The 19,757-nt window shown below is 36.9% G+C and overlaps 1 protein-coding gene across 9 annotated transcripts in view; it reads left to right on the top strand.

The window, feature by feature from the left end:
- PATJ (PATJ crumbs cell polarity complex component) overlaps positions 1–19,757 on the top strand; it is a 355,573-nt gene that overhangs the window by 70,130 nt on the left and 265,686 nt on the right. For all 9 annotated transcript variants that reach the window (XM_049110354.1, XM_049110355.1, XM_025427867.3 and 6 more), the window contains exons 16-17: positions 4,446–4,607; positions 8,075–8,206. In XM_049110354.1, the coding sequence (XP_048966311.1) occupies positions 4,446–4,607; positions 8,075–8,206 (294 nt within the window). The remainder of the gene's footprint in view (positions 1–4,445; positions 4,608–8,074; positions 8,207–19,757) is intronic.

The following is a 19,757-nucleotide window of genomic DNA, read 5'->3' as shown; positions in this document are numbered from 1 at the left end:
ACTCCAATAAAAAAAAAAAAGTGCTCAAGGAATCATACTGGGATGCTTATTGAGGAATAATGCCTTTGGGTTTTACTGCATGACTTAAGGGATTTTTGGTTTTTGTTTTTTGTTTTGGTACTGAGATCATATCTTTCTCTTTTGATTGCCAGGGCACATACATAGCTTTATGGATATCACACATGATAATCTATAGATTAGAGGCTATTTCTATACTGTGTAGTTTTTAGGTATTAAGAAAAGAGATATTTTTGTTTGGAGAGAAGTGGAATTAGTGAAAACCAGTTTGATTATCATTTTTTTCGTGAGGAATATACATATATTGTATATGTGAAACTAATGTAATGTGACAGGTTAACTACAATTTAAAAATTTTTAATTCTTGTATTTTAATTTTAATTCTATTATTAAAAAAGTAATAAACTTTTTCTCCAAGAAAAAAATATGCATATATAACAGAGAATTTACCATTTTAACCATTTTTAGTGTACAATTCAGTGGCATTAAATATGATTAAAAACTAGTATGTGGTAAGTGATAAAGGATTATTGGCAAGTATGAAGGAAGTGTGCATGATCCCAGTCATCGACTGAGTGCTCTGTGCTTTAGCCAAGATTATGATCCCATGGGCCTTCCATCTTGTAATGGAATGTGGTATAATAAGGGTAGTATACTTACATTCTTAAGTATAGATTTCTGGTGAAAAAACTGGAGATAGGGAGTGAAGCACAGGTTTGAAGTCAGAAGAGCTGCTTCTGTTTTTAAATTTTCCACAACTTTACATCATGTCCTTTGACATGTTACTGAATTTTTAACAGTTGTTTTTTTTTTTTTTAAAGGGAATACCTTCCTTTTTTTTTTTTAAACATTTTTTATTATTTACTTATTTATGATAGTCACACAGAGAGAGAGAGAGAGAGAGAGAGGCAGAGACACAGGCAGAGGGAGAAGCAGGCTCCATGCACCGGGAGCCCGACGTGGGACTCGATTCCGGTTCTCCAGGATCGCGCCCCGGGTCAAAGGCAGGCGCCAAACCGCTGCGCCACCCAGGGATCCCAACAGTTGTTTTTTTATCAATAGATGTCTGTCTCACCATGTTTTCGTGAGGATCTAATGGAATATCATCAATGTAAACTTTATTTGAAAGATTTTACTTATTTGAGTGAGTGTGAGCAAGGGTTGGGGGAGGGCAGAGCAGAGAGGAGCAAAGGTGGGGGAGGGGGAGAAAAATCTCAAGCAGACTCCATGCTGAGCGTCGACCCTGATGCAGGGCTTAATCTCACAACCCTGATATCATGACCTGAGCCGAGATCAAGAGTCATACACTTAACTGGCTGAGCCACCCAGGTATCTCTTAAACTTTATTTTTTTTAGCATACAGTATTTTAATAGTTTTAGGTATATAATATAGTGATTCAACAATTCCTACATCACCGAGCGCTCATCACAAGTGCACTCCTTAATACCCTTCACCTATGTCACCCACTCCCCATCTACTTCCCCCCTGGTAACCCTCTGTTCTTTGTAATTAAGAATCTCCTGCTTGATTTGTCTCTCTTTTCCCCCCCTTTGCTCATTTGTTTGGTTTCTTAAATTCTACAAGTGAAATCATATTTGCTTTTCACTCACTGCCTTATTTCGCCAGCATTATACTCTCTTGCTCCATTCATGTCATTGCAAATGGTAAGATTTCATTCTTTTTTTATGGCTGAATAATATTCCTCTGTGTGTGTGTGTGTGTGTGTGTGTGTCCATCCATTAGTCAATGGACACTTGGACTGCTTCCATGATTTGACTATTGTAAATAATGCTGCTATAAACATTGGGGTACATGTATCCCTTTGAATTAGTGTTTTTGTACTGTTTAGGTAAATACCCAGTAGTGTGATTGTTGGATTGTAGGGTAGTTCTATTTTTAACTTTTTGAGGAACCTCTGTGCAGTTTTCCAGAGTGGCTGCACTCATCCATGTAACCTTTAAAGCATTATCTCACTGTGAGATCTTGGCAGTATTATTGCTGTGAAAAGGCATAAACAATCTTTATGGGATAAGATGAATGAGGATTGAATGAGGTAATGTAGTGGGATAATACTTGTACAGTATTATGTATTCTGCAAATGTGTACTGTGTGTGTTTTCTAATCACAAAGTCTGAATGATTGAGACTTGATAGCACTTAAGAGGGTCTCAAGTAGGAGGGCCCAGAGAAATACTGTGAACTCTAAAATAAAAATTGGCCTATTCTGAATAACCAAATATAGAAATAAAAAAAATCTCTCTAAAGTTAGCCAAATAAACTCCTGAACCTAAAGTGTGTGTGTGTGTGTGTGTGTGTGTGTGTGTGTGTGTGTGTGTGTATAGTGTACTCCTTAGAGCTTAAAACCAGAAACACAAATATGCTTTGGGGTTAGGACATTGTGCCAAGTCTCAGCCCAGAGCAGCTATTTACAGCAGCCATAAATCCTCTTAGATAGAAGTTGGTAATGGGAAATGTGACCAATCCCTTTAACAATAGAGAGTAGTGAGGAGGACTACCAGGCACTGCTATAATAATTGGAGACAATTCAAATGAATAAGTAATGAGCTAAATAAATATTTAAATGTACTCCAAGATAAAAACCTGAAAAGTGATTTTCTAATTTGTTGAAGTAATGTGAAACACAAACTAAGGCCTGCGTATGCGTAGAATTCTTGCTTTGGTTGTATCTGCTTGCTTTGTTTTCAGTATAGAGTACTACCCGTTTGGATGATCTTAGAACTTTCTATGTTTTGGTACCAGTTGGCACTGAGGACATGATGTGACCAGTGAAAGTTGACTTTCAGTTCTAATAAGAAAAAACCTTTATCAGCTGCTGAACTTGCTGTCCCCTGGATCCCTTTCATCAGTCAGAAAGTCTTGAGAGATGATATTTACTTTTCTGCTAGGGCCAGCACCCTGAAGCACATATGGGTCTCTTTACTCTGTGGTGATATCTCTGTAAATAATTAAGAGCCAGAGAGATGGTGTCTGGCCTGATGGCTAAGTGCTTGTATGTTGCAGGCCTGAGAGTGGCTCCCAGGGATGATTGACTTGAGGCTCAGGCTGCTGCTGCTGAGGTACTTGTAACAACCCACAGTGTTATATTCTCTGAGAATGACAGATTTTGTGCAGAGGTTTCTCCCAGGAAAGTCAGCCCTGTGATAGTTATCTAGACATTAGCACTGGACCTGTCAGAAATTAATGCCAGCCCAGAAATATCTTTAAAACCAGAAATATCTTTAAAACCAATCATGCCACTGAACCCTCCCAAGAAGGTGAGAGTCAGATGCAAAAAGATTGGTTGATGCCTGGATTATGCTCATGCCTCAGCTTTTGGGGAGTAGCAGACAGATTGGTTTTTAGTGGCACTGAGTCAGAACCGAGAGAGCTTCTGGAGCTTAAGTCAAATACATAAAAAATGAGAATAAGTTTACCTTTCTAAATAATGTTTGCAAGATATTATTATTGTGCACTAAAGCATGACACTTAGATAATTTTGTGGTGATAAGCATTAAGCATTAGTAAGGAGTAGTTGGTTATCCTTTTGTTCTTTTAAGCATATGGAACACACATCAAACAGTTTGAAAACTGACACACTTCCTGTCCTTGAGGACTGTGAGCAGAGCATGTAAGAATAGAATGGAGGCAAACTTACGTGTATATCTTTTCGATAGACATGATTTCTCAAGGATGGTATCAAGAGTTCATAGCATGTGAAAGAAAATTGTGAAAAGTGATGCTAAATTTTGACAGCTGAGTATCCTAGATTTTGTTAACTACACATTATAATTTGATTGGTTTTTAGTTGTAGCCTTAAAATTAGTGCTAATATCATATCTATAGTGATATTTTAATGAAATGAAAAAGCAAAAGGAGACGGTCTTAGGAAGGCTAGCAATGATATTTAGTGTGTTTAAGGAGGTAAGTGTAGAGGTAGATGAGATAATTCAGCATTGGAAGGTAGAAAAGAGAAACCATGACTGAGGTATGAAAAATTAGGCAGATCACTTGTAATCTGCACACATCTCATACTTCACTGAAATTCAGTAAAGGTTTAGTCTTAATTTTTATACGTTTGATTTCTAATGTTTTTATTTACTACTAAAATAATGTGGTTACATTTAGACCCTTTGTTCACAGAGAAAATAACCCTGCTTTTATTTTGATAGATTGTTGTGATCATGGGACTTTGTTTTTTTTCCTTTGGGGCCTCTTTTTTTTTTAAGATTTTATTTATTCATGAGAGACACAGAGAAAGAGGCAGAGACATAGGCAGAGGGAGAAGCAGGCTCCCTGTGGGAAGCCTGATGTGGGACTCGACCCCAGGACCCCGGGATCAGGCCCTGAGCCAAAGGCAGACAATCACTGAGCCTCCCAGGTGCCCCGTTGGGCCTCCTCAATTCTGACTTAACCCTTTATCTTTCCAGGTTAATGGTGTCCAACTGTATGGGAAATCTCGCCGAGAGGCAGTCTCTTTTCTCAAAGAGGTTCCACCTCCCTTTACCTTGGTTTGCTGTCGACGATTATTTGATGATGAAGCTTCTGTGGATGAACCGAGGACCACCGAAACCCTTCTTCCTGAGATGGAGGTACTAACTAAATATACTGTGGTTCCCACAGGAATGAGCATTCATCAAGGATGCCCTGAAGAGTGTATTTAATATGAAGGGGGGCAGAAGTTTCCTTCTTCTTTTGACTATAGTAGTGCTCCAAGGCAGTAATGCATAACTTTACGAACTGTTACTTTTCATTTAACATCATAAAACTTTTTTTCTTACTTTTTTCCCCCCTTGAAATGTTGATGACATTAATGTGCATGCACTTTGATTTTAGAGAAACTTTTTTTTATTTTTAGTAATTTCCTGGGCTCATTACCTTTGGCTCCCAGTTCAACTCAGTTCATCTTAAGTTTAAGATGCTGGTGAGTGTTGAGTATCTAATGGACTTCCTTTTTTCAGAGCCTTAGAAATATGAAGATCTATGACCAATTTCGAAGTGAGTAAAAATTGCTGTAAAAGCCTTCAGAAGGTCAGCGAATAAAATAACATTTTCTTTGCTCTTGGTACTCTTTTTTTTTTTTTTTTTTAAAGAACATTGTGATTATGAAAACAGTTTTTTTTAAGCCTGCGCTTTGTCATCTTACACCAGTTGTAACCTCATCTTTTTTTTTTTTAATGATTTTATTTGTTTATTAGAGCACAAGCAGTGGGGAGAGGGAGAAGTAGCTCCCTGTTGAGCAGGGAGCCCCATGCAGGGCCCAATTCCAGGACCCTGGGATCATGACCTGAGCTGAGGGCAGACTCTTGACTGACTGAGCCACCCAGGCACCCCTGTAACCTCATCTTTTATGCCACTTCCCCTACCCTACTCTCTCAACCCCCTTTCCGGACTCTTACAGATTATAATTCCATTAACACCAGTTTAGACATGTAGACCCTTCCCTTTATTCCACTGTGGTCTAAGCTTCAAGATACATGGACCCTAATCGTGCCCCTACCGTTTAATGATTGTGAATTTTTGAGCAAATAACTTGACTTGCTGTTCATATTCTTTCTTTGAAAACTGGGGACACTTAGAGTATTTACTACCCTCATTAGTTTGCGTGAGAAGGAAATGAAGTAATCTGTGGCTCTTAGTGCAATGCCTCGCACATGCAAAGTGCTTGGGAAAAGTTAACTGTAGTTCTTGCCTCCTCCAGTCCACCCATCTTTGTTTCCTGATTTCCTAAAGTATGTAAGAGGCTGGCACTGTCTTAGGGTCACAGATACCTTCATGTGTTTTAAGCTTGCTTTTACAAGAAAACTTAGCTCCTGTGAGCAGAGTCATATTATCAGATTATTTTGTCTCTCATAGTGTTTTTATTCTGTACCAGGTGTGTAAGAATTCTTAGTCCATTATTGATTGAAAATCTCTTTTTAATGTTTATCTTTGGTAAAACATATTTCAAGGAAGGGACTCATGTCACTTTTGTGATTCTTAGTATCTTTACTAAAATTCAATGGGGATGAGGGCTTACCTCTAAAGATTGATAAAAATGCCTTTAATCTCATTTTACAGGGTGTGTAAATCACCCAGCTTGCTGACTCAGTGCTCCCATCTGTCATCCTTTACCACAATGGGTAAACAACAGCTTTGAATTATTCTAAATGTCAACCTTGCTGCCCATTAGTTGATTGCTTCCCATTCTGTAGATACAGGAGTTATGCAGGATTGATTGTATCAAAGTGATATATCTTAGGTTGGAGTACAATATCTTATATACCTTGGATGCCTTGAAATTTCTGTAAACTTAGGTTTTATAAGTGTGTACGGTTTCTTAAAATCCTGGCTTGCTTCCCCCGCCCCCCCCCCCCCCCCCCCCCCCCAGTTATCCCCATATCATCTTGGGTTCTTTTTTTTTTTTTTTCTTTTCATCTTGGGTTCTTAAGTCTTATCTGGTTAGGCAGCTCAGCCAAAATTCTAATGCTCATTAGTCAGTGAGGGTATTAAATGCCCCAGGAAAATATCAATCATATTGTATTAGCCATTGAAACTTTACTTTTTATTGGAAGGTATAATGTTTTCTTTTTAAATATCCTTTCCTCACATCAGACTCATATATACAGAGGTTATTGATCCAGAACATCCCAGGGATTTCAAGTTTTGTAATTCAAGAACCCAGGAATCATTCCCATGTTTAGACTCAATCCACACATGGATTGAGTATTGACTTTCCATGTCCTGCAGGGACAGTTTGAGATCTGGACCAACCATAATTTAGAAAATGTTTCTGTACTTGCTGTAGCGTCTTACTCTTCCACATTAGAGGGGTCCCCTCCCTTTGGTTTCATTAAATGGATTTTCTTTTGCAAGCCATTTAAAATTATGTTTGTAGGAATGATGCACTTTGATTTTATTTATGAGGAGCACCCAAAATTTTTAAACTAAATTTAAAAATTATTATTTAGTCTGTAGTTGTATTTAAAAAAATTCAAGGGAAATGCAGTCAAAGATGGATGATTTGCTAATGTATTGAGCAAATATTTATTGAGCACCTACTGCCAGCCAGGCTTTATTGTGGGCTGAGTGGATAACTATTGGTAAACTCCATGATTGCCCACACAGAGTTTCCATTCTAGACTGTCATCTTGTTAGTTGAGGCTACAAAGAAAAAGAAGATAATCTTTGAGCTTCAGAGAGAAGGTCAGAGTATTTTGAGGAAGATAAATTATATGAAAACATAATATGGTGCTATAAATAGTATTAAAAACTGAAGGTTGAAGCAGCTCTTCTTCTGTGTTGTCAACTCATTGACTCACTATTATTTAGCTTCCTAGAACTCCTTATAGCAATGACTCTCCCTAAAAGGAGGGAGGAGCTTAGAATAGGGGGATTTGGGAGTATGAAGTCAAGGAAAATAACCATGGACTTTTTTGGATAGTTTTGCCGGATTATGTCCTCCAAGACTAGATTTCATTATTTCAACTCACTGAATTTTTTTTTAACCAGTTTTTAGATTTACATGATTCCCAAGGAATTAGATTTTTTCCACTTTATTTTTCTAGTGAAGTTTTTCTTGAAAACTTCCAGGAGCCAACAGAAGTGGTTTCTCTTATGTCTTGTACTATCCTCTCTCTGGCAGGCCTCTTTCTGTCTCTCACTGTAAATATAAATTCAGGTATTGCTACTTATATAATATCTTATAAGCTTTGACTTTGTATGATATTTTCATTTTTTCTTAAATTGCATATTTTTCCTTTTATGCTTCTAATGGGATGACAGAACTCATTGAAGTATAAGAGGTCAGTGTTAATATTTTGAGTGAAACAGGTACTTTACATTAAAAAAATCCAACTGTATAAACAGTCTGCATTTTTTAAGTACTTGAATTTTCATGAATATATACTAGAGTGTGTGTGCCCCTGTGCATGCCCCTTCTGAAAAGATTAAAAAGATAAAGCATGCATGCCAATGAGAATTCCCAGTTGGAGAAGAAGCTATGAGATTCCCAATATGTTAATTCTTTTCAGAATTGAAAGGACAACGTTTGAAGCATTTATCCTCTTTGGTGTTTCAGGCTGACCACAATGTAGACATCAATACCGAAGAAGAGGAGGAGGAGGAGTTAGCACTATGGTCTCCTGAAGTCAAGATTGTTGAACTAGTAAAAGATCATAAAGGCTTGGGGTTCAGCATCTTGGATTACCAGGTATAAGAATCTATATTGAGTTTTTGGAGAGATTTGTTTTAAAGGTATGTGAAGTAGTAATTATTTAAGGAATTCTCTAGGGAAAACTGAATGATTTGATATATAATGCTACCACCCAAAGATAGGTCTTATGATTTCCACTGTTACCTTTGCATTTAGTAGTTTTCTTAATTAATAAAATGATGGATGATATAATAATTGAACAGTGAAAGAAGCAGCAGTTTTATACCCATGGATACTTTTAGAGACTGGAGCTTGAAGAATTTTTTTATATGGAGGGATCCCCCCCATTTTTATCGAGATTATTTCACATACCATAAAATTCATGCATTTCAAGCATGCTGTTTGGTTGTTTTCAATCTATACTCAGTTGTGCAACCATCACCACAGTCTAATTTCAGAACCCTTACATCACCCTAGAAAGACTCGTCCACATTACAGTCATTCCCAGCTCTTACTATTCTTTCTCTCCTCTTCACATGAAACTGTTGTTTTGCTTATCTGTTAATCTCAATGAGCTTGATTAAATATAAATGTTCTTCATGAAAATACGTATTTATATTCAACATGAAATACTATGTATAAATTGTATAAATAATACTATTTATCTATATATGTACTCCAATTGTAACTAAAGTCACTAAGGCATTTGGGTGGTGGTGTGTGAAAGATCACAGTAGGATATCTATTATGTTCTATCAGTTTACTGGTTTACAGTATTTTTAGACCTGATTATCATGGGGAATTTAAAACTGTTGGCAAAAAAAATCTCTTCACTTTTAAGATGCATATTTTAATACTTTAGTGCTGCCTAAACACATTGTGGTTTAATAAAGCAAAATGTACTCTATCAAAGCACATAAAATGCCAAGTGATATAAAAATCAATTTTTTTAATATAATAAGGCATTCGGGAACAGATTAAAAGAAAAATACTTTGAGCATTATGTAAGAACATTAAATTCCATATTTAAGTAGTGTGATTTAAGATTACTGAAATAGATTGTTCATTTTTGCTGGCATATTTCTGTGCCAGATAACCCTCTCTGTTATTAGAATGTTTCTTTGGAATATTACTGAAGTATGATTTACTGATTCTAAATAATGCATATTTGGAGAAATATTTTTTTAAAGATTTTATTTATTCATAAGAGACACACACAGAGAGAGAGAGAGAGGCAGAGACACAGGCAGAGGGAGAAGCCGGCCCCATGCAGGGAGCCTGACATGGGACTTGATCCCGAATCCCCAGGATGAGGCCCTGGGCTGAAGGTGGCACTAAACCACTGAGCCACCCAGGCTGCCCTGGAGAAATATTTTTATCAAGAAGTATCACATTGTAAGATTCTAGAAGTTTTTTTCTTTATTATTATTTTTTAAAGATTTTATTTATTTATTCATGAGAGACAGAGAAAGAGAGAGAGAGAGAGGCAGAGACCTAGGCAGAGGGAGTAGCAGGCACCATGCAGGGAGCCTGATGTGGGACTTGATCCCAGGACTCCAGGAGCACGCCCTGCCTGAGCCGAAGGCAGATTCTCAACTGCTGAGCCACCCAGGCATCCCTCTAGAAGTTTCTATATTGGTTGATATAAGGGCGTATAAAATAAATTACAGATACCATCTCAATTTTTCTTACCCAATGACCCTTATTACCTTCCACATGATTAATGATAAATAAGTATTTGCAGAATGATTGATTGAATAAAATTTAGGTTAGCCAAAATTAACTGGAAGTAAATGAATACATTCAATGAGATTTTTTGTTAACCGTTTTGATAATTAGGATTTAGTTTAGAAAACACCTTTCAGATGAAGTGTTGGATATTCAACTATATTTCCATTATGGTTGGAATCTATATATATTTAAATTCTTTTTTTTTTTTTAAGATTTATTTATTTATTTATTCAGAGAGAGAGAGAGGCAGAGACACAGGCAGAGGAAGAAGCAGGCTCCATGCAGGGAGCCCGACCTGGGACTCGATCCCGGGTCTCCAGGATCACACCCCGGGCTGCAGGCGGCGCTAAACCGCTGTGCCACAGGGGCTGCCTGTATTTGAAAATTATATAATATATTATAATGGTGCTCTTACTCTCTTAAATGACATGTGTAAGTTTTATATTTTGAATATTGCCCATGTTAAAGCAGAGAAGTCCTTTAGAAATTAAAAAAAAAAAAAACCTCAATAAAGGAGAGAAAGGAAAAGTGGAGAGTCCTTAAGAGTTTAACCTCTAGTCAACAGAAAAAATTCTTGTATCAGTTCTGAGCTTTACACTTAAAAAAAAAGTTCCAAATATGGAAATTTTTTTCCTCATTGCGTTCATATAGGTATGCCTTAAGGCATGCTTTGGTTTTTCTTAATTTAATTTTTTTATAAAATTCTAGGTTTCTCCTCCCCTCCATCTTCCTCATAATCATCACTACACATGCTGACATTTCTGCACAAATTATATAAAGTAATTTTGCTGCAAAAGAAGTGTTAGATATTCCTCTTGCCTTTCTGCTTCTCAGAGAACTGATAGAAAAATATTTCATTTTTGAAATGCAACTTTGATTCATATTAAAGTGCTTGGCTTATTTACTTCTGTAGCTAAACCCTGGAAGAAAAACATTGCCTTAAACAATTTTTTTCTTAAGTCAATATTAAGAATATTTACTTATTGTATTCAGCACGTATTCACCATTTGTCAGTGGTATGTAGAACTGTTAAACACTAGACATTTAGATGATACATAAGCACAATTTAAAATTTGGTTTTGGGCAAGTTAATTAATTGCATTATATTGTCCCCAGTTGTAATTAGGTAATAAATTCTATAGTTTAAAAAAAATTTTTACAAGGCCAGGTGAAGGTTTTGCAAAAGTCATGAAAGGCCATGTTTTGGCTATTACTGTATTTGATGCACCCTGTATGAATTTATTGGGTAGCTGAATAGGGCTGATGCAGATCTACTTGCATCCTTTTTGCCCCCTTAGCACATTTAGAATAAGAATACTGTAGAAACATCCCTGGCCACAGGGAGAAAGTTTTAGGAGAGTGGGAAAACTTCCAGGTTGTAAAGGACTGCATTAGCAGTATTGAAGAGATTGAAAATTTACTTAGCAATATTAATTTCTCACTAACTTGTTTTTCTCTAGAATAGTAAGAACTTCCCCAGAACCTGACAAAATTTATATACAGCATCTGTTTCATTGGTGCTTATGCAATTTCTTCATCTATAAAATGGGAATAATGTCAAGCTCAAAGGATTGTTGTGGGTTAAGTATACTTAAAAGAAGTAGGAAATGTTAACATTACTATGGGTATGTGGATATTGATAATTATCCAATTTAGAAAATAAACTAAAAAGTCTTGATATTATCTTGAAGGTATAGCCATACTACAATGTATTTGAACCCTATCAATTTGTAGCTATCTAGTTAGATTAGGAAAATTAATAAGTAGATGCCTTTGTTTAGTGAAGTCTAAATTGAATTGTAAAATTATATTCTAAAATTAAGTCAACTCCTGATGAGCCGTATGTGAATTATCTAATGTGGATTATGGGCCAGCATTTGCTATTTACATAAATTGAACTGAACCAACCTTAGGAAAAGATGAGTGAGCAGAGAAAGGATCTTGGCCATGGAACTATGGGGTAGCTCTCTGGATAGGCGAAAGTCTGAAAATGCAAAAAGCAAACTGGAAATTCATTTTCATGAAAGGCATTTAAAATAGATTGAGGCAAAGGAAAAGGAGAAAGCAATAGGGAAGAATAGTAAATATGATTCAAGGTATAAGCTGCCTCAGATGTTATAATAAAATGGTAATAGCTTTATTGGCTCTGATTTGAATGCAGGTAGAATATTTATTAGTCTCAAATATTTATTTCTATGTCCTACTCCATGTAGTGGCTAGTTAAAATCCTGCCTTATATGTGTACCATATCAGAAGGCTCATTGGTCACTACAATGTCATACCTTATGGGATAGTGTTGTGGAAAACAATGATGTGCATAATTTATCAAGAACATGAATATGATGGCTTAACTATGTACTCTGTTTCTAAGCAACATAAAACTTCAGAAATTTGGTTATAACTTTTCACAGTATAATTTCTTGCCAGTTTTTACATATTGTACTTTAGTTATCTTTGTCTTGATTACGTGTAATGTCTTTATTCCTTGGAATATTACTAATACTCGTACTAATCCTAATATTAATACAAATAAAACTAATACAAATCTAATAACAATAGCTAACATTTATTGAGTGTTTACTGTTTGCTGGGCACTGTTCTGATTGCTTTATGTATTCCTCACAAAAATCCTGTGGAGTAAGTACTATTATTATCCTCATTTTTGAAGTGAGGAACCCAAGACACAGAGAGGTCACGTAAGTAGTCCAAATTCACACATTTAGAATATGGCAGAACTGAAATATGAACTCAAGCAGTCGGCTCCCAGAATCTATGCCTTTAAGCTACTATATTATGTTGCTCCTTTCCTTATGAGTGCATTTTCTAACAGGAGATCTTTGTACTAAATATATTACAGCAGATCTTCCTGTTTTTCCAGCTTGTAAAAAATGTCATATCGTAAGGACAAGCTGCTAGATGTATTCTCATTTTGAACGCTTACATGAAAGTTTAGTAAGTATTAAAAACTAATATAGAGTGCTCATATGCATTGTGTAAGAGCTAGTTTTGTTTATTGCTTCAAATGAAAAATACAAATTTAAGAATTCTAAATTAGTGTAACTAATTTGTTATAGGCTGGTGTTCAATAATGAAGCAATTATTAGTTAGTGTGAGTCTGTGATTTTCTTCCAAAAAGCCTGAAATAAATTTGGAATTGTGTGGATTTCACCTTGAGTTGACCTTATATATTAAACATGGCAAGTGGATATTTTCTGGTGTTTTGATTTATGTTGAACTTTGAATAACCCCTCATGATTATAATTCACTGGAAATGTTTGACATTAGCCAATTTTTGAACATTAGCCATGATATTGCCATTCTTAATACTTTTGAATTTCAATGATTTAGAAGATAAAATTTATTAACCAATAATTCTCCTCCATCCACATCCCAGTCCTCATTTCTCTCCCTTCTTGATATGGACAGACTCAATTTTTGCCAAAGTAGATGTTTTTAAAGACGTCAGGTTTTTCTTAGACATTAAAATAAAAATTAGCATCATAGCTAAGCCATGGAAAGGTGATTAACATAAATCCTGTTAGTAATATTTTTTTTTTATTTACTTATGATAGTCACAGAGAGAGAGAGAGAGAGAGAGAGAGAGGCAGAGACACAGGCAGAGGGAGAAGCAGGCTCCATGCATCGGGAGCCTGATATGGGATTCGATCCCGGGTCTCCAGGATCGCGCCCTGGGCCAAAGGCAGGCGCCAAACCGCTGCGCCACCCAGGGATCCCATAATATTTTTAAAAGTTGTTTTAAAGACCAAAGACCAATAATGACTCACTAAAAACAATAGTGTAAATATTCCTCCCTGAAAAAAAGTGATTAATTTTTCTTAACAGAAGAAATGGGTTATAAAGCCCAAATAGTATGAATATAAAATATTGTAGTATTGCTGAGTGTTGGATATGGTATGCCTTACTATTTCTGATAAAAACTTAGTGTGCAATTTTTAGTTTTTGCCTGACTCCTTCCTAACTCCATTAACAAATTCTTTTTAAAAGATTTTAAAAGTTGTAGGAAGAGATTGTGTAAGTTTCATGCATGTGGCTTTAAATTGGCTTTTTTCTTTTCATGCGTGCAACAGAATGATTTTCTCTGCACATTAGGAATGCATGTGTGTATTTTTTTTTTTTTAGATTTTATTTTTAAGTAATCTCTACATCCAATATGGGGCTTGAAATCACTACCCTGAGATCAAGAGTTACATGTACACTGACTGAGCCAGTGAGGTGCTCCTAAAAATGTTTTTAAAATAAGTAATAAAGGGGCTTTCTGGGTGGCTCAGTTGATTAAGCATCTGACTTTGATTTTGGTGCAAATCATAATCTCAGGGTTGTGAGATCGAGCCCCTGAGTTGGGCTCTGCACTGAATAGTGCACTGAATAGTGCAGCCTGCTTGAGATCCTCTCTCTCCGTCTCTCCTTCTATTCATAAATACATACATACATACATATGGCATAAAAATTCAAAGGTACATAATGTATCCTGTGAAAAGGAAACCTATCTCTGACCACAGTCCTTCACTTCTCTTAGATAAAAACTCCTGTTTTTCTTGTCAATCCTCTCAGAGAGATGTTATACATACACAGTTATAAAAGTAATAGGGTTTTTTTGTTGTTGCTTAATGGTTTTTTAATTTTTTTACACATAAATGGAATATGTCATACATACTTAAAGCACATTACTTTTTATCTCAATTATATGTTCTTTCATGTAGGTATTTATAGAGCTATGTAATTCTTTTTTTTTTTTCAATTTTTATTTTTTTTTATTTATTTATGATAGTCACAGAGAGAGAGAGAGAGAGAGGCAGAGACATAGGCCGAGGGAGAAGCAGGCTCCATGCACCGGGAGCCCGATGTGGGATTCGATCCCGGGTCTCCAGGATCGCGCCCTGGGCCAAAGGCAGGCGCCAAACCGCTGCGCCACCCAGGGATCCCTGTAATCTTTTTAAAAACTGCACAGAAGGGATCCCTGGGTGGCTTAGCGGTTAGAGCCTGCCTTCGGCCCAGGGCGTGATTCTGGAGACCCAGGATCAAATCCCACATCAAGCTCCCTGCATGGAGCCTGCTTCTCCCTCTGCCTGTGTCTCTGCCTCTCTCCTTCTCTCTCTCTCTCTCTCTGTCTCTCATGAATAAATAAAATCTTTAAAAAAATAAAAACTGCACAGTATTGTTGATGTACAATTATTTAATCAATTTCCTATACTCTGTGTGGGTATTTCAAATGAAGCTGTAATGGATATCTTTGTCATACTGACTTTTGTAGAAAGGTGGGAATAATCCTTGTGATGAATTCCTAGAATTGCTCATTAGAAGAGTACATATCTTTTAAATTTTGGTACATTTTTACTAGATTGCTTGAATGTAACCATTTGTGAGACTCATGTTTTAGACCACTTAAAATTGATGCCTTCTTATGTAGTGTCATTTCTTTAATTATATTATTCTCCTGGAAAACAAAGTGTAAGCAGGTGCCTAATTCATGAATTTGCTAATGGTTTTCCATAATGTGGACAGATTAAGTGATAGCAATATAGAACTATCCATTTTGTTTCAACTTTATATTGGCAGAAATTATTGATTTTTGTAGCTAAAGGGCATACATGGTTTATTTTCAGACAATGCTATTAGTACCCAAAAGTCTATTCCTATTTCTTCTTCCAATTTTAGTCTTGATTATCAGAAAATTGAATTTATAAGTGGAAGGAATGAAGGGTTTTAAGTTTTGCTATTTTTAGGTGGATGCTACTAACAGTACATAGTGTTTACTAACTTGTGGAGGTGCAGTACCTTTATATTCCTATTAGCCGATTAGTTCACAGGATCTAGGATATAGAATTAGATAGGTATCAACATAATTTTAACATATAGTAGTACATCTTTTAGTAATATTAAAAAGTCAGATACAAACCTATTACTATTTCTAGAATCTAAGACATGGAGGACAGTCATGTGTTGTAGGTTACTATATACTTAAACTTTCGTGCTCAAGAGGTCTCATAATACAGACACCAATATCTGGGTTGGTTTTTTCTTTTGTGGTTGTTTTTTGTCTTTTTTTCTTTTTAAGGAGTTCTTTGGGTTCACTTTACCTATGTAGGATTAAGATAGTAAGACTAAGAAAAAAGTCGTCAACCTGCTACTAATGGCAGTGTCCATGTTCTTGCAAATATATCATATAGCTTATTGATGAACAAACCACATATCTGCATTGAAAGGTCACTTTTGCTTAGTGGAACTTGGGACTGATAAAGGCTATATGGTGCCCATCCCTGATTCCTATCCACATTTATTTTTATTAACATCAAAGTACTGTAAGCTCCAGTGCCAACTGAGGTGAAGATTTCTTTTCACAGAGGATTTGCTTCCTTTCCCTCTATGGGAAAGTTCTGTATCCTTTAAATCATTTTAAGCTGCTTCATTTGAAAAATAATTCTTAGTAGTGTGTTCATGGAGTGGTTTGATTGTGGCTAGTGGGGAAATTCTCTTATGGCTTAAAGATTGCTTTTCAAGCCTGCGAAGTGGGTGAATGAAGGGAGCCTACTCCTGGTGTGTGGAGTTTGTAGTGTGCTCAGGATGATGACTGACTTCCAAAAACCACAGTTCAGCAAGACTAAAGGCATCAGGAGACCAGAAGCCACTTAATAAGAGATCAAAGAGGCTGTGTGTATATCAGCTTGAAATCCAGATAGTACAGATCAAAAGCTTGCCTTAGCGAGGCAGCTGCAGGGGGATGAAGTTAGCAGGAGGCCGCAAAGATCTTAAGTCAGGCCTGATGTTGAACTTTGCGGGAATTTCATGGCTCCTCTGGAATACGAATTTGGCAAAAATAAAAAAAATAAAAAAATAAAATAAAATAAATCCCATTGTGTCTAATGGTGGGGAGAGAGAATAGAAGGCAGGCAGCAAATGCTTATCAGATGGTTGGTACTTTCTCATAGGGTGGTTCCTCTTTTAACAAATGTTTCTTAATAACTATTTCTGCTTCATACTAGAAGGCATTGCCGAGCAGATCCTCAAAATGGTATAGCTGTTGTATTACCTTTCATGAGTATTTCACAAGTAGCCAAACTGTAAGTATTAGTGTTTGTGGAACAGCCACAGAAAGCTAAAATAGAGGCAGTAAAGATGCTCAGATTTACTGCAAAACCTGGCAATTACATCTCATGAAATGCTGAACATATTCTAGGAAGTTAGTGGATATCAGTTTAGCTGTGTATCTGCCTCCCATGTAATTAAAAACAGAATAATAATTGTCAAAAAACAAAAACAAAACAAAACAAAACAAAACAAAAAAACGCTGGTCTAGAGGAGAAACTCATTCTCCAGAGCTGTTTCATCACCAGGCTTCACACTACCTCTCTGGGTATGACTATGTTTCAGAAGTCCTCACTTGATTCTGATGTCACCGTCAAGAACCATGGTGATAGATGGCAGTCCTAGCCTCTCCTGCAGTATGGCAGAAAGACTGAGTCAAAAGCACCCAGACATACTGAGAATTTGTTTTCCCAAGGCATGGTGTTTTGCACTGCTCTGCCCTGGTTGTTGCTGCCATTGGGAGCCCGGCAGTGATCCAGAGAGGCCGTGTTCTCCCCAGTGAGGGCCAGGAAGCGGTGCTGCCTCCTTCTGGTACCAAAGGGCCAATTTGTTAATGATGCATGAAAAGGGATTGGCTGCTTGATCTTTACATACCATTTTCTAGGGCTCAGGTATCCCTTTCAGCCGTTTCTTTTCTTTTCTTTTCTTTCCTTTTTTTTTTTTTTTTTTAAGATTTTCTTTATTTATTCATGAGAGACACACAGAGAGAGGCAGAGACACAGGCAGAGGGAGAAGCAGGCTCCATGCAGGGAGCCCGACATGGGACTTGATCCCAGGACTCCGGGACCATGTCAAAAGCTGAAGGCAGACGCTCAACCATTGAGCCATCCAGGCATCCCATCTTTTGTATTTTCCTTTAGTCTGATAAGATATTCACCCGTGCACCACTGCGCACATATAGGGTGGTTAACAGCACTAGCTGTTAACGAATCAGAAAGGACCAGGATTTTTACTCTGGCTGTGACTCCCTACTAGGACTTTGGACAGGCTTGTTAGTCTTTCTTATTCTTGGTTTACCAAAATAATAATCTCTGAGTTAGAAATAATATTTGCCTTATTAAAAAAATATTTGCCTTATTAAGTTGTAAAGACTAAATAAAAGATGTATATAAATGCCCACACCTTCCTAGGCATAAAAGAACATGTTACCAGTTACTTAAAAATGATGATGATTCTAAAAAATAGAATCTGAAAACACAGGGGCTATACCTGTTACTCATTCTCTCCTTCAAAAAAGATTGTTGTCCATTTAATATAGGCTAGTATGAGGTATATAAAGATGAAAAGAGATATTAAAGGTCTCTGACAAATGTGTATTAAACATTGTCTATGGCAGGCACTGTTCTAGACATGGAGAATATAGTAGTGAACAAAATAAACCATAGATTCCATGTCCTCATGGAGTTTAAATTCAATTGGGAATAGAGAATAAGTGGATAAATAAAGATGTATATACAAAAGGAAACAGATTTGAGAATAACTCTGTGTAATACATTATGGTTTTAGCTGTGCTGGAAGAAAGACTAAGACTGTGATGATTGCTTCTTAGGATTCAGAGGGGCCTCACAGGGAACTGAGGTATGCTTTATAGACAAACAGGTAGTGGACATTCCAGCCACAGGAATGTCCTGGAATTGATTACTTGGTCCTTATTTCAAGTCTTTTTTTTTTTTAAGTGGATTTTTTTTAAGATGTTATTTATATATTCATGAGAGACACAGAAAAGCAGAGACACAGGCAGAGGGAAAAGCAGGCTCCTCGCAGGGAGCCTGATGTGAGACTCGATCCCAGGACCCCAGGATAATGACCTGAGCCAAAGGCAGACGATCAACCACTGAGCCACCCAGGTGCCCTAAGTGGGTATTACCTATCTAAACTTTTGAATTTTATTCTTTTAATGAAAAATCCTTTCAGAAACTTTGTGTTCTTGTATTTTATTTGGAAAACAGGACTACCATTTTGCATGGTAATAATAGCCTGTAATTATGGATTATGTACTGCTTACTCTGTGTCAGGCATTGCTTAAAACATTGATATATACATAAACCGATTCTTTTTTTTTTTTTTTTTAAGATTTTACTTGTTTATTCATGAGAGAGACAGAGAGAAGCAGAGACACAGGCAGAGGGAGAAGCAGGCTCCATGCAGGGAGCCTGATGTGGGTCTCGATCCTGGGTCCCCAGGATCAGGCCCTGAGCTGAAGGCAGTGCTAAACCACTGAGCCACCTGGGCTGCCCCCATAAACTGATTCAATCATCCCCACAGCCCCATGAGGTAGGTCCTATAATCATCTTCATTTTATGGCTGAGGAAGCTGATGACAAGAGGTTGAAGAATTTGCTCAGTATCTCCCAGTTAGGGAGTGGAGCTGGGCCCCTAAGTCTGTGCTCTAGCAGTGAAAGTACAGTCTTCAGAGCAGAAACGACACCGATTTTTCATAACTGTGGCTTAACACAATGATAAATGACAAAAAAATTTCCAGTTGTCTTTCCAGAGAAAAATACTTAGTACAATTCCCAAAGATTTACTTGAGATCGTTTCTGAATTCTGTGGTTCCTTGCATTTACGCTCCCCCCGCCCCCCGCCACCCCCACCTGGCCAAAGCTCTTTAGATACCTGTTGACTTTTCTATGGCCAGAGAATACAAATGGCATGTGTTGTGTTCCAGATTTCCCAGCAGCACTCTGTGGTATTTCTCCTGTACGGTTTCAAAGTTGGCAAAATTTTATTGTGCATGTTATATGCTGCTGCATACTACATAGAATTGATTGCCC

The sequence above is a fragment of the Canis lupus genome, chromosome 5, assembly GCF_003254725.2.
Source record: "Canis lupus dingo isolate Sandy chromosome 5, ASM325472v2, whole genome shotgun sequence".
Lineage (NCBI taxonomy): Eukaryota > Metazoa > Chordata > Mammalia > Carnivora > Canidae > Canis > Canis lupus.
The sequence above is the reverse complement of the archived record's forward strand: the minus strand, read 5'-3'. Positions and strand labels throughout refer to the sequence as shown.